The 13,316-nt window shown below is 35.2% G+C and overlaps 1 protein-coding gene across 2 annotated transcripts in view; it reads right to left on the reverse strand.

Annotated features, from left to right (window-relative positions):
• Positions 1 to 7,386: 7,386 nt before the first annotated feature.
• Snx2 (sorting nexin 2) overlaps positions 7,387 to 13,316 on the reverse strand; it is a 50,509-nt gene continuing 44,579 nt past the window's right edge. For both annotated transcript variants that reach the window (XM_003477377.5, XM_063232442.1), the window contains 4 exons: positions 12,315 to 12,458; positions 10,983 to 11,063; positions 10,798 to 10,869; positions 7,387 to 8,372 (listed from right to left, as the gene is read on the reverse strand). In XM_003477377.5, the coding sequence (XP_003477425.1) occupies positions 8,322 to 8,372; positions 10,798 to 10,869; positions 10,983 to 11,063; positions 12,315 to 12,458 (348 nt within the window). In that variant the 3' untranslated portion in view covers positions 7,387 to 8,321. The remainder of the gene's footprint in view (positions 8,373 to 10,797; positions 10,870 to 10,982; positions 11,064 to 12,314; positions 12,459 to 13,316) is intronic.

A 13,316-nucleotide genomic window follows, 5' to 3' on the forward strand; every position in this document is an offset into this window, starting at 1 on the left:
TAGCCCAGGCTGGCCTCAAACTTACAGTGATTCTCCTGTCTCAGTCTCCTGAGTGCTGGTATTATAGATATAGCCCACCATGCCAAACTACCCTTTACAATTTTCTGTAAATCACAAGCAAGTTTATATTTTAAAAATAATAATTTAATGCACTGCAACTTTAGCTATAAACGGTCTTTATACAGGCACAATACTGCAAATATTGAATACTGGTTTAACCAAATACTGTAATGTATCTGTATGTGAAAGGTGGACTACAACTGGGCAAAGCAGGCAGCAGAACAGATCTAAAGTCATACGTACTGTGCGGCAAGATGAAATGCAAAGGTGCACAATGGCAGATAAAATGGCTAAAAATAAAGAGGTTGTCTGAGGAAAAGAACTTGGGGAACAGAGCCACTGCATCTTTGTTATTTGGCCTTTTTAAACGTTAGCTTTATATTCAGGGTATGCATATATATTAACTTGATAAAGTAAGCAGTAATTTAAAAATCAGAAGATGCACAATTTTTTTAAGGTACTAACAAGAAAACACTTCCCCAAATATTAGGAAACCAAAAACCAAGTTTGAGCCAGGCATGGTGACACATGGCTGTTTCCCCAGCCTCACAGTGAGATCCTGTCTCAAAAAGACAAAAAAAAAAAAAAAAAAAAAAAAAGGCAAAGTTTTATAGGTACATTAAAAATAAACCTAAGGTTGTTTACTAAAAACCATTGGTAGTTGTTTTTGGTGTTGATCTTTTTTTAACTGGAGATTATGCCCAATACCTCATGCATGCTAGGCAAGCATTCTACTATGATGCTATATCCCCAGCCTGTTTTTTAGAGGAGCTCATTAAATTATGCAGACCTACTTCAGTCTTCCCAGTAGCTGGGATTACAGGCATGCACTGCCACACTGGCTGGTTATTCTTTAAACAAGCGCCAATCCACTAACAAGTAACGCTATCTCTGAAATAGATCTCTGCCTTTGTCCACTTTGTCTTCCTATTTTCTCATCACCAAACTCACTTCATCCCACCTCACTCTTGCGTTTGTATCTGTGCAACCTGTTCAGTTCTCACTCAGAATCTTTTCCCTAATTATCTCATACTTCCAGCAAACTCTCTACATAAAAAAGGTCTTACTTTTTTTTTTTTTTGAGACAGAATCCTGCTGTGTAGTCCAAGCTGGCCTTGAACTCAGTATGTAGCCCACGCTGGCTTTGAATCTGTGCAGTACTCCTGCCTCAGCCTTTTGAGTGCTGGGGTTATAGGTGTGCACCCCCACCCCTGGCCTTTACATGGTTTTCTGACGGTTAAAGAAAAAATATTTTTGACTGGCTTCGTTGTAACTTCATGATTTCCAAACTCATTTGAAAATCAGTACTGGGTACTTCTCTTACTCATCTTTTTTCTAAATATGTGCAGCTCTTCTAGCCTAAAAACTTGCTTTCAGGCTGTAATGCCCACAATTTTCATCTCCAAATATGTCCATTTCCTTTTCAGATGAAGAGATATCCCAGTGATTCATTTGTTTGGCTTTTTCTGAGTCAGGTTCTATGTAATCTGACTCTCATGTCTGGGCTTTTTGTGTGGTAGGATTGCCAGCGTTCACCACTATGCCCAGTTGCCTTTTTTTTTTTTTTTTTTTTTTTTTGAGGCACATTCCCCCTATCCGACTGCCTTATTTTTCTATCATTGCTGAAACAAAACACCAGACACCCAAAGTTAAAGGAGGAAAGTTTTATTTTGCTCAGTTTGTGAAGGTTTCAATCTATAAACAGCGGGCTCCAAGGCAGGTGGCCTGGCACAGGGGCAATAGTTCAAGGTAGCAGAAGGCAGCAAAAGTAACAAGACAAAGCAGGAAAGACAAAGCCTCTTTTTCTCCTTTACGCTGGGGGCAGGCTACTCACCCTGGCGGGGTGTAGCACTCACACCATCACTGTGCCTTCCTCTTGCCCGGGGTTAGGATGTTTACAAAATGAGGACCCTGGTCTTAGGCACGTAAGCTTCTAAAGTTCTCAGACTGACACACTGCATCAACCATTACATTCTGGAGCTTAAACAGCATCCCAAGGGCAAGTCCTCTACACTCTATGATGTAACACTACTGTTAAAACTTGTAAACTTCTCCAGTTGATACAACAATCAACCACAACATCTACTTCTCCATTCTTCTTTTAGACATTAGTTTTACCCAGTTAGCATGCTGTTCTCAACATGAGTAACGACACTTGCCCATTTTTCCTCTATTCCCTAAAGTCTCCTTTCTTATTCCTACTGCTGTGGCTCAGGCTCTCACCACTTGGCTGGATGGTTTACAAACCCACAACTGTTTGCTTCATCTTCTTTCACTGATTCCTATTTTCCTTTGGCTTCAACATACTCAAGGCTCTTTCACTTGACTGTACACTAAGTTCTTTCCCTAAGTAATTAGCACAATTCTAACTCACCCTTTGTCTCCAGGCTTTTGGAAAACATCTCTAACATTTACTGACCACACTTCAACTCCAGTAGGGTATCTCTACAAACTGATCTGAGAGCAAGAACTCGTCCCCTTCAACTCCAATCCTCAGCCTGGAGCTCAAGCAGCACATCTGGGGTATCATGATTTGGGAAGGGGCCTTTTGGTAAACACATTTAAATCCCAATCAAGGTAAGCCTGCTGAAGAAGCCCTAAAAATTGATGAAATAGAGATGTGCTTTGCTCAGTACATTCTATGTATAATAGCTATATTTATTAAGCACTTGCTAAGAAATTTCTATCAATTATGAAGACTTCATGCTTTATAGAAAAGGAAACTGAGGTTTTAGGAAAAACAAACAAACTTGCTCCTGGTCAGTATTTTAGGTCCTTGATCCAAGACGTAAGTATGGGGTTGGGTACCTCTGTACTGAATCACCCTATTATTGTGGTGGCTGTAACACACTAGGTTCTGCATGTAAGGCGTGGGGCATAGTGGTACATGACTGAAATACCAGCACTGCTGAGGAATGAGGATCAGAAGTTCAAGACCACCCTGGACTACATAGTGAGCCGTCTGAAAACAAACACACGCAATAAAAAAGGGCCAAGTAAAATTCTACAAAAAGCATATACTAGTCAAGGCAGGTCACATAAGAACAAAGATACAGTCTAAAAGAACAAATTGTCATTCTAAACCTGTTTGAAGCACAAAAGTTTTTTCTTCTAGCTAAGGGACATATTTGAAGGAAAAATTTTAAATGTAGACTTTACATTTGGCCTTAAAAGTTTAAGGGATAGGTAAGAGTTTAAAATTGCCATTACAAGAAGTAACATTGCCAATGATAATTCAAGGAGTATCATTAACAAAACAGTAAACCAGGATTCGATAAAGCATCTCACAAGACGGGGACTTCAATGGTTAAAGCAAAAGGTGAGTGAAGGTAGAAGGTAAACACAAAGGCAGCTCAGGAAACTGGAGACCAGACTTTGGAGCATTTGGACCTTACTGGCAGACTGTAGGAGTCCACTGAAAGTTTCTGGGCGTGACGCTGTAATGACAGTTCTTTAAGGAGATTAACCTAGCAGCATGGCAGCAGTACAACTAGCAAAGCAGAGCCAGACCCTACATTATAGTATTTCACAGTAGATTTAAGATTCTGCTGGTTAATGGTCTCGATGTTTGCACACACACAATAGAAATGAGATGGATGGACATCCCAGAAATACAATTAACTCAGCAGTCTCGTTGCAATACCTACTACGCAATGCAACTTATAAGCATCTGGACTTTATGTTTCAGTTACAGGAAGCGGGGGAAGACTTTAAAATTGAAATTCACAATCTAAATCTGGTTGAAAGGTCTGTTGGAATACATGCACACATGTACATGTACACATACATACATATACTTGATACACATAATGAGAACATTTGAAGTGAAAATCTAGAAAAATACAGGTTAAAATCAAGACAGCTGGAGGCTTGACTGGAAGCAGTAACAAGGTAATGTATTAAGCAGTTTTGTTAAATTCTGTCTCAATTTAACTTTCACTCCACAGTCACATACAAGGCTTTTTTCCCCCTCAAAGTATTCCTTTGGAATAATTTAACCCATTAACTTGCCTTTAAAAAAGTAACTTTCTACATATTAACAAGTGAGTAGCTTCACCTTGATCAACTCTAATTAGAAAGTTTCCAATTAACCCAGATTAAAAATGTTTTAAAATACTCTACAGAGAACTTTTCAAATGTGACATGAGAAAGGAAAATGGGCATTTAAAAGTTTCATGTGGGGGCTGGGGATTTAGCTCAGTGGCATAAGTGCCTGCCTTGCAAGCAGGCAGTCATGAGTTCGATCCCCAGTACCGATAAAAAGGAAAAAGACAAACAAAAACAAAAAACAAGTTTCATGTGGACTAGAAAATTAAGATAGCCAGCCACAACTTCCATTTTCTTCAATCTTTTATACTTTAGATTCTGAAGCAACAGTCCGAAGATATAGACTGTGTCCCACAAACTCAGAATTCTACATGTTAATGATTAGAACAGAAATTTTAAAAACTTATACATCAAGGAAGAATGTTCACACCTGGAAGAAAAAAAATCATTTCAGTAATGACTTAAACTCTGCATCTGCTAATCTGTAAACCACCGCAGCTATAAGTCTGTAAATCTCCTTCTGGTGGGAGTTATAATTTACTCATAGTAATAACTGAGTATTCTTATAAAAAAAAAATTCCTACAAAATTTTACAACCTAACTTGCTCCTGACTTGAAAGTAACACCCAGGAACCTATTTTCCTTGTTCAGTGTCTTCACTGTGTTCAGGGAGGTAAACAAATTAGCTATTGGAATTTTCATTTGTATTTCTATAGGCATTGTATAATCTGTGCTGTCCAGTATCAACAATCAATCTTTTAAAATGTGCCATTCTGAATGCAGATGTGATGAAAGTATAAAATGTGCACCAAATATCAAAGAATTAAAAAGTACCAAATATTCCAACAAAATTAATACACAGGATTACATTTGAAAATAGTATTTTGGAACCTACTAAGTTAAATGTTAATTTTGTCTTTATGTTTTAAAATTTGACCACATAAAATATAAAAGTTGTGTGTGGCTCACATTACATTTCTACTGGTCTGAATTCTAAGGTCTTCATCCACATGACTTTTCATCCACATGGCCCAGCTCACAAAGGTAGGCATGCATTTTTTCTGTTGTCATTCTCTTCTTCTGATATTCCCATGTCTGGCCAATTACCTACCTTTATCTTTACCTGACATCACATGCTTTACTCTAAGGGCTAGAAATAATGTTATTCTTAATTTTATGTAACAAAAAGGATGAGGATTCTGCTCAAAATATTCAACAGAGTTATAGAGGTAACATGCACATTTCTTCATTAGTGAACACGAGGTGGAGATGCCTCTGGTTCCTAAGCTAGTGATGAACATTCAGCAGGGGCCATTTCGCCCTCCCTCCCAGCAGGCCCTTCTTCAGCTAAGGTGTGACGCTGCCCTCAGCCTTCCCCATGGCTATCACCCACTCTCTGCTACTTGCCTCCCTTGCTAATCATAGACAGCCCAGAAAGCCAGCGGCAACGAAACAAGGGAGGTCACCAGTTACCTCACTCACACTCCTTACTGGAGACAGAAATAGGGAAATGTTTATAATTCCTCTAATATTACAATTAGTAGATTTTTAAAGTAATATTTTTTTGGCTTTTAAAGAAAGCTGATTGTATTTTATATTAAAAATTACCTAAAAACAACCCAAAGAACTTGGAAAACTTTACTAGAGTAGGTATAAAGTTTAAAGAGTAGAAATAAAGAAACTGGGATATATAAGATTAGTATAAGAATACAGGAAACAAACTAGTTAAAAGTTATTTTAAAAATGAAATCAAATAAATGTACTTTTATGTGTTAGAAAGCATTAAGTGTTTATTTTTACTTGTTTGATCTGAGTGATAGGAAGTGGTCTTTGATAGTTTAGATAGAAAGGCACTTCAGAAATCAGTAGTTTTATGTTCTTGTTTTATAGACTGGATACACAAGTGATATACTCAAGATCACAGAGCTATAGACACAAGGAAGAATGCATAATGATCCCAAATTCAGACTGTTCCACTATATTATATTGCCTCAGTCTTTAACTTTCTATCAGATTTTTTAAAATTTTTTTAAAATTCAGGTCTGTAAAATGAAAAGATTATTAACTTTTATTTGGAATGAAAGCATTTTAGAACTATTGAAGATTAGGAGAATGCTAAAACATTAAATTCTATTAAATTGTTGGCATGTATCATGGGTGCATACTTAAAATTTCCAATATATAAGTTATAAATGAGAATAAGAGAAATGAAGCCTAGATCTTACTTTCCTGTACTCCCAGCTGGATCATTTAAACCTAAATTTTGAGACCAGCCTGGGCAATATAGCAAATCCCCATCTCAAAACAAATCTGCTCAATAACATTTATTTTTACCAGAAACTACAAAGATGGTACTATTTCTGTTTCTAGTTTCACAGAAGAGTAAACTATTTTATAACTTGTGGGATTTTTTTTCTTGCTCAATTAATCAAGTCTTAATTATTAACTTACTATATATCAGGCACCCTTCTGGGTTCTAGCACTATGAATGTTATACCTCTAATAATCTTGATATTTCAACTAAAATATACTGAGAATGTGTGATGTTAATTTTACCCAATAAGTTGTTAGGGGAATGAGTTAAGTCACGCATACCGTATCTTACTCCTCTGGAAGGCAGATGTGGTCACTAAGGCCAAGAAGTGAGATGTGATTTGGCTTATCTGTTTTGAGATGAGGATTTGCTGTTGCTCAGGCTGGTCTCAAACTCTAGGTTTAAATGATCCAGCTGGGAGTAAAGGCATATGCCACCACACCACACCCAGCAACAAGAGGCTCTTTTGGTTTTTTTTGAGCATAATAGTGTAATGTTTATTTAGGAAAATGAGAGAAAAAGAAAAGGAGAGGTAACTGTTTATGGAAGAAATGAGGAAAAAAAAAAAAAAGAAACATGAAACAAAAGCATGTAGAATAGCAAAGATTGATCCTGCATGTACAAAGGGTAATCAACAGTGTTTTTAAGAATACAGGAAGGAAGGAAGGAAGGAAGGAAGGGAGGGAGAGAAGGAGGGAGGGAGGGAAAAAAAGACTATGGCTATAGTTGTAAGTTAAATTTTAAACAGCGCCAAGGACTGGATACTGTAACCTAAATAGGACACAAAAGGGGGAACTGTCAAGTGTGTTAGTGCACACCTGTTATCCCAGGACTAAGGAAGTTGAGGCAGGAAGATTACTATGAGTTCAAGGGCAGCATAAATGACATAGCTAGACCCTGTGAGGAGAGAAGGCTGCCAAAGACAAAACAAATTTCATTTTACTTCAAATTTCTGCTATCCTTGGTTATTCATCAAATTATGACCTATTTTATCATGTTACCATTGTGTGTCATCTGTAACCACAGAGAATTTACATTTAGTTTACAAAACAAAAGGGCAAGGAATAAATCAAATACATGCAACATCTCAAATTTTGCAGGTAACAACAACAAAAAAGAAAAATCCACAGAATTTATAACAAACACATGACCAAATTTCTTCCTAATATTTACAGAGAGTTCTTAAAATGGGTGGATTAAAACAAGTGAAGACAAGTATTGTCTTCTTTACCTAAGGCATCGAGAGATAAATGTTCTTTGATTTATGGTGTTTTCATAAGAAAACAGAAGCTTCAGTCATTTCATAATTATGAGTTCATCATTTTCTATCAATTACAATACTTGAGGAATCAATATCAGCTATATACATTTAGAAAAAAGTTTCTTCCTATTAAAAATATTTCTGATGTTTATATACTCAAATAATTTATAACTAGTACTTCACAAGGAATAACATTTTATTACTGCAATCACAAAATCATAATTTCTGTACAGGAATGTAAAAGTGAACAGTAATAATGCATTGATCATTTCATTAAGAGGGTAAACATACTACAGAACATATTATAAAGAAAAAATATTGTAAAATTTTCTGGCCTTGCAATGCACATTTTAGTGCAAGAATTTAAGACACAATAGTGTTCAATTCAGCAAAGTATTGCAGAATATCATGCCACAGTCCGTTTAATTCAAAGATAGTCAGGACATGCAGCTTGTAATAAAATGCCAGAAAGAGAAAGTGTGTGTGTATATATATATATATGTATATATTTATTTATATGTAAAAAACCACATGTAATTCATAAAATATAGAGTGGTTTATTTGGATGGTTCTACGGATTCACTGTGGAGTCAGGATGACTGGCCACACTAGCGTCCTCTTCCCAGGACAGTCTTCCTGCTAGGCAATGGCTTTGGCCTCAGGCAGGAAAGCCTCCCAGTATTTTATCAGCTGTGGATGGGAATCAAAATAAAATATAGTCATGTTAATTTCTTGTCATTTTAATGCACATATCCTGTAATAACAACAATTCTATATAAAATTCTGCACAAATATAACATTTATTAATGTGGTTCTTTTTTAATTAACAACATTGAAGATATTTATAGAGAATGTTTGGTTCTTAAACATCATTATTTCCTTACCTGAAGACCATTCATATAATTCATTTATAAATTATTTAAAATATTAATAACTTGCAGCTAATTTCTTATAAACTGTATAACTTTCAAAAATATACCTTTATTCAAAACTCTATATAGAAAATACTGTTACCAAATATTTTACAAAATTTGCTTAAAAAGTACAATTCTGACCTTTTCCAACATGATGTAGTAGCATCATCCAATCCACAGGATATTCAGGTTTTTTTGTTTTGTTTTGTTTTGTTTTGTTTTGTTTTGGGTACCGGGGATCAAACTCATAACCTCATACTTGCCAGGCAGGCACTTGTGCCGCTGAGCTAAATCCCTGGCCCTTATATTCTCATTTTTGTTATTGTTAGCTAAGAGAAATGAAATAAGACCACCAAATATTGAGCAATAGAGAAAAAATGAGGGCTGGAAAATATTAGCTGCAGGAACACTCACAGAACAGATTTAAGTATGAAGTTACATTTAAAACAAATATTAAAAAATACCAAGTATAAAAGTTATGCTCAACTAAGAAAATGTTTTAAGCATTTAAGCATGGTGGTGCATGCCTATAATCCTAGCACTTGGAGGACTGAAGCAAGATCACTGAGAACTTGAGGCCAGTCTGGGGCTACATAGTGAGACTGTCTCAAACAAAAAACCAAAACAAAACAAAACCCAACCCAACCCAATTTCTTAGTTGGGGATAGCACAGTGGCACACAACTGTTATTTCAGCACTGGGAGGCTGAGACAAGGACAGGGAGTTCAAGCCCAGCCTGAACTATACAGCAAGAACCTGTCTCAATAACAAACAAACAGGTTGCTGTGTTCTTGGATTTGTTCCTAAGGCCTCAAGATCCCTCAGATGCTGCCAAAATGCCCTGTACTTTATAAGGCTTTATTAATACAGTATGTATACAGGTATGTATGCATTTATAGCAGTGGTAAATTTACTTGAAAAAGTGAAAAGTGAGAAAGAAACTGGCTCTGCAGAATGAGCTTGAGCCAAATAAGGAGAGGAAACATGGAAGCGCATGCTGTAACTAGAAAGCAGTGCGGCCATCATGGGAAGCTACGACAGCCAACACTGTACGTCATCACATTATGTTACATAACTGTGGGAGACACAGCATATTTAGGACTTGAACTATAAAAATAGGCAGCTATAGACATTTTTCTAAACATATCTGAAATTTGCGATTTTTCACAATTCGTGGGTGCTCTAGGAATGCAACCCCCCAGTGAACTTCCAGGGTGTGCTATACTAACTTTTATTCCTCTGTTATCACTGGCTTTCTCTGTTCTATTTATTTTTCTTTTTAATTTTTTTATTTTAAAAAGGAGCCAGCCAACTATGGAATAAAATCTCTACCTCTACAAATTGTGAGCTAAAATACACCTATTTATTTATTTGTTTGTTTATTTGTTTATTTATTTATTTGTCTTTTTCCTTTTTATTGGTACCGGGGATCGAACTCACGACTGCCTGCTTGCAAGGCAGGCACTTATGCTGCTGAACTAAATCCCAGCCCCAACCTTTTTACTTTTAACGTGTGGGTTTCAGATATTTTATCTCACCAAAAGAAAGTAACTAAGAATCATATCAAATTGGATGAAATTTGAAAATATATAAAGCAGCACAAGTCAGATGTGCATTCTGTACAGCAAAGGAAACCAAGAGTGAAGAGACAATCTACAGAATGTGAGAAATTTTTTGTCAACTATTCCTTGGACAGAAGACTTAACACTGAGAATACAAAAAGAACTAAAAAAAATATATCACTCAAATTTAAAGACCTCCCCCCCTCAAATGGGCAACAAAAATCTAAAGATACTTCTCAGAAGTAAAAATGGTCAGTGGGGCATGGTGATGCGTGCCTATAATCCCAGCACTCTGGAGGCGGAGGCAGGAAGATCACCATCAGTTTGAGGAAAGCTCGGGCTGCATATGAGATGCAGTCTCGTAAAACAAAATAAACCAAAACAACAGGCAAATGGCCAATAAACACATGGGAAAAAAGTTCAATACTGCTAACTATTAACAAATGAAAATTAAAACTACACTGACATACCATCTTACCCAGAAAGTTTATAGTAGCACAATTTAGAAAAGCTAGATGCTGGAAACAGTGTATGTCTATTTTCTATTCTTCTTGAGCTTAAAAACCTATTTCATTAATCATCTTTAAAATGAAAAGATACACAAAAAACAAATTTCAGGAATTTATTGAATTAGCTTACCTGTTGCTGTGTTTGTACTAATGATTCTAAGTACTTGATGATAACGGTTTTAAAATCCTTCACTCGTTCTTTCTGTTAAGTATAATACATGCCAAAAGTGTGTTAACAGAAAATACATTTTATTTCACCATAAAATTGCACCAAAATGTGACCATATGAAGAAAAATGAAAATTACTATACATGCCTCAAATCTTCCCACTTCTTTTCGAATTGTTTTAGAGATCTGTTCAAAATCTCTTTCTCCTTGTTGTACTTTCGCCTCCCACTAATAAAAACAAGCAAAAGAACAAATATCTCATTTCTTTGAGAAAAATACTGTAGTACCAGCTGTTGTGACACTCATTTAGTTTAAAAGTAATGCCTAAAAACACAGATGTCTTGGTACTGGCAAAAACCAATCTAGCACCAAAGTTGTACCATGCTTCCCACTGGTAAAATGCACAGCAGCCTAATTCCCATTAATATTTTTCACTGCTAGATTTTCTTGTTTCTTTTTTCTTTTCCTTGTACCGGGGATTGAACTCACGACCTCGTGCTTGCCAAACAGGTGCTTATGCCGCTAAGCTAAATCCCCGGCCTCACAGCTAGATTTTCTCAGATTAGAATACTGCTGTGCTTAATGAACTACAATGCCCATAGCTTAATTTGATATGATATACAGGTAACTTTTAAGCATATGTGCAATTTTTTCACTTTTGTATCATTTCATAATATACTGCTAGTATTTATTTTAAAAATTGTTCATTATGTGCCAGTGGAAATATTTTAAAATAGGAAAATGGCAAACATTTAAAAAACATTTTTTGTAATGGTACAGTGACTACGTTTTTCTAAAAAGTAGAATTATGATATACTGAAAAACCACCAATAATACTAAATTCAGTGCAGAAGCAACAAAATGTGATTAGTGACCAATGGAAGAGCTAAAATAAAGTAACTAAAGATTTAAGCAATGAAATGGTATTTGTCTCATTATATAACCAAAACACTGGTACATACTCTTCAAAGAGCAGGTACATTTATTTTTAGTAATACGAAGATTGTCCTACCTCTTCAATTTCCTTATTGAAGCATGGCAAAAAAAGTATATAAATTATAATAAACTTATATAAATTTGTTAAAATACCATATATAATACATATATATGGGGAATAATGTTGCCTGGACTGCTAAATGTGGGATAAGTCAATCTCTAAAACCATTTTTAGACACAAATGAATAATCATCTGAACTAAAATTAACCATACAAAAGGAAATATATAAATATTAACATTAAGATTAATTTTGGGTTGTTTCCTTGTAAGCTTCTTTATTCATTTTATAATCATGTGAAGGCAACATCAAAAGGCTACGGAAATTTTAAAATGGTAATCAAAATGTTAAAAGTAATTCTAACACAGTTCATAAAACTATGAAGAAAGCTTCAATGCTGAATGGCTCAAAAAAATTTATGAAAAAGTATGCATATATGAATGAAATGAAAATCTCTGAGTAAAGAAAGCATTTAAGTAATCACCTCTCTTATTTCATTTTTAGCTTGCTGTATTTTATCTGGTTTGTTAGCGACCATCATTTTTGCCTCAGTTTCACGTTTTTTGAGCAAAGTAATTTGAGCATCTTCCCATTTTTGCCAGCACTTCATTCGATGGTCAAACACACCCTATAAGCAAATGACATAATGCTATTAATTAACACTGTAGAATACTTCATTACACTTCATTACATTTCATTACAAGTGCCACAATACTGAAAGCAATAAAACCACATAGTTAAATGTCATCCTATAATGGAGTGAAAATAAGCATGATGTGACAAAAAACAATTTCTATATTCATTTGCTTAAAACAAAAACTATAGATGAAAAACAGTAACTCAGAATTTAAAGAGCAAAACAAAATCATTTCACTACCCTAAGTTTTTAAAACTTTAAAGTACTTTTTTTTTGAGACAAGGTTTTGATACGTAGTCCAGGCTGGCCTTGAATTTGGAATAATCCTCCTGCCTCTACCTCTGCAGTGTTGGGATTACAGGCATGCACAACCACACCTGGCTACTAGCCTATATTTTAAATGCAGTTGTAAGATTTATAATAGTAGCTTTGAAAAAGGAAAAAGCAAATAGAAAATGCCTTTATTTCTACATTGAAAGTTTTCCTACTAAATAATCCCAAATGCAGATTTAAATGTTAGCAATATGCTGGAAACTAAAAAGATGGAAAAACCTCAGGTAACGTAAGTAAAAATATAGTAGGATGCATTCCAAGAACAATTGAAAAAAACAAAGATTTAAAGTAAATGCTTAACCAAATGAAAAAAGTAAGACAGTCCTAAACAAGATAAAAAGGGCAAAAGATCTACACCTATAAAACTTAATATGGAGAACTAAATGAAGAAATAGAAAAAGATTCTAACAGAACAAGTCAATTAAATGCCAAATTTATTTTGAGTCTAGCAAACCAAGGGCATGTGTCCAGAAAAGGTGCTTGTGAAATATGGACATGCAGAACAGTTATTAGATA

This window comes from Cavia porcellus, unplaced genomic scaffold, assembly GCF_034190915.1.
Source record: "Cavia porcellus strain 051 isolate PalLab524CR breed Dunkin Hartley unplaced genomic scaffold, mCavPor4.1 scaffold_21, whole genome shotgun sequence".
Lineage (NCBI taxonomy): Eukaryota > Metazoa > Chordata > Mammalia > Rodentia > Caviidae > Cavia > Cavia porcellus.